Source organism: Olea europaea, unplaced genomic scaffold (genome assembly GCF_002742605.1).
Source record: "Olea europaea var. sylvestris unplaced genomic scaffold, O_europaea_v1 scaffold34203, whole genome shotgun sequence".
NCBI lineage: Eukaryota > Viridiplantae > Streptophyta > Magnoliopsida > Lamiales > Oleaceae > Olea > Olea europaea.
In genome coordinates, this window is record NW_019253243.1 from 1 (window position 1) to 1,222 (window position 1,222).

The following is a 1,222-nucleotide window of genomic DNA, read 5'->3' on the forward strand; positions in this document are numbered from 1 at the left end:
TAAAAAGTCAACATTGTCGAGAGAAGTAATCAAAATATTTATAATTTGTTACTTATTTTATGTTTATTCTGACGTGGGATATCTCCTTTGACACTTGTGATTTTATTTAACAGGTCCAATCAATCGAGGAGAGCGTGGATCAAATATGTCACCAAGATCGTCCCCTGCTAGGCCTACAGGTATTAAAGTTTCAAGTAAATTTAACAAGAATTCCAAGTACTTAAATGTAAATTATTACACCATAGCATCAGCAAAACGTTGATACATTGATCTAAACATTTTGCAGCTCCAACTTTTCCATTGCCATTTACACCACCTCAGCCCCCGGCCAGCGGCTTAACACCACCACTACCACCGGAAGGAGACATGACTCCACCAGCACCAGAAGGAGATATTGTTCCGACGCTGACACCGCCTGGAATGCGACCGACTTTGACTCCATCAGCAGCCCAGCCAGCTAATAGTCTTTCACCATCTCTTCTAGTTGCTGCTTTAGGAGTCATTTTCTTCATGTACTATTAATGTGCTATAGACCTTTTTGTGCCATAATGTTTGTGCAAATTATTTTTTTAGTAATTAGGGGACATTTGTTTTTGAATTGTTTGGATAAATTGATTAACATTTTTTTCTCATTTTGTGTGCAAAATGGTGATTGTAAGAAAACAATTGTTTTAAACATTATATTCATTTTGATTGTGAATTTTGTACTTGAGTTAAATTATTAAGAATAAGACTTAATTTGTGTTTTATGAACATTGAATCTCTATTTCGTACTATCAATATAAATTCTTCAAACATTTTTTAATGAATAAACACCCGTCTATGTGGGAATGACCGCAATACCCACGTGCAAGGGTGCTTAACATCAATAAAGTTAAATAACATAAATTTAACATATTTAATGTACATACCAGTACCACAGTCAAAACCGATTTAGAAAATTAAGAGGAAAAAGAAATAAAAAATCAAAGTTTGATGCTAGAAAATGCGCACTGTTGAAACAGTTTACCATGGTATCGGTTAATTTAATTTAATTTAATTTCTCATTTAATGCCATGGTATTTTAACGGGGCTTTCATTTAAAAAGTCTAGTCAAACAAAATATTAGTTTAAAAAGTTCACAAACTAAGTTCTTTAGGTAAAAGGCCTAAAGATATGGAAAATGAAAAATATAATTTGTAAATGACTAAAATGACCTTACATACAAAAAAGACATTGTTGC

At 32.8% G+C, this 1,222-nt stretch overlaps 1 protein-coding gene across 1 annotated transcript; it reads left to right on the forward strand.

The window, feature by feature from the left end:
* The first annotated feature begins 24 nt into the window (after positions 1–24).
* LOC111386097 (branchpoint-bridging protein-like) lies at positions 25–691 on the forward strand. Its single transcript, XM_023010527.1, has 2 exons — positions 25–179; positions 287–691. Exons 1-2 carry the CDS (start codon positions 146–148, stop codon positions 520–522), a joined length of 270 nt encoding a protein of 89 aa, XP_022866295.1. The 5' UTR covers positions 25–145; the 3' UTR covers positions 523–691.
* Positions 692–1,222: the final 531 nt, after the last annotated feature.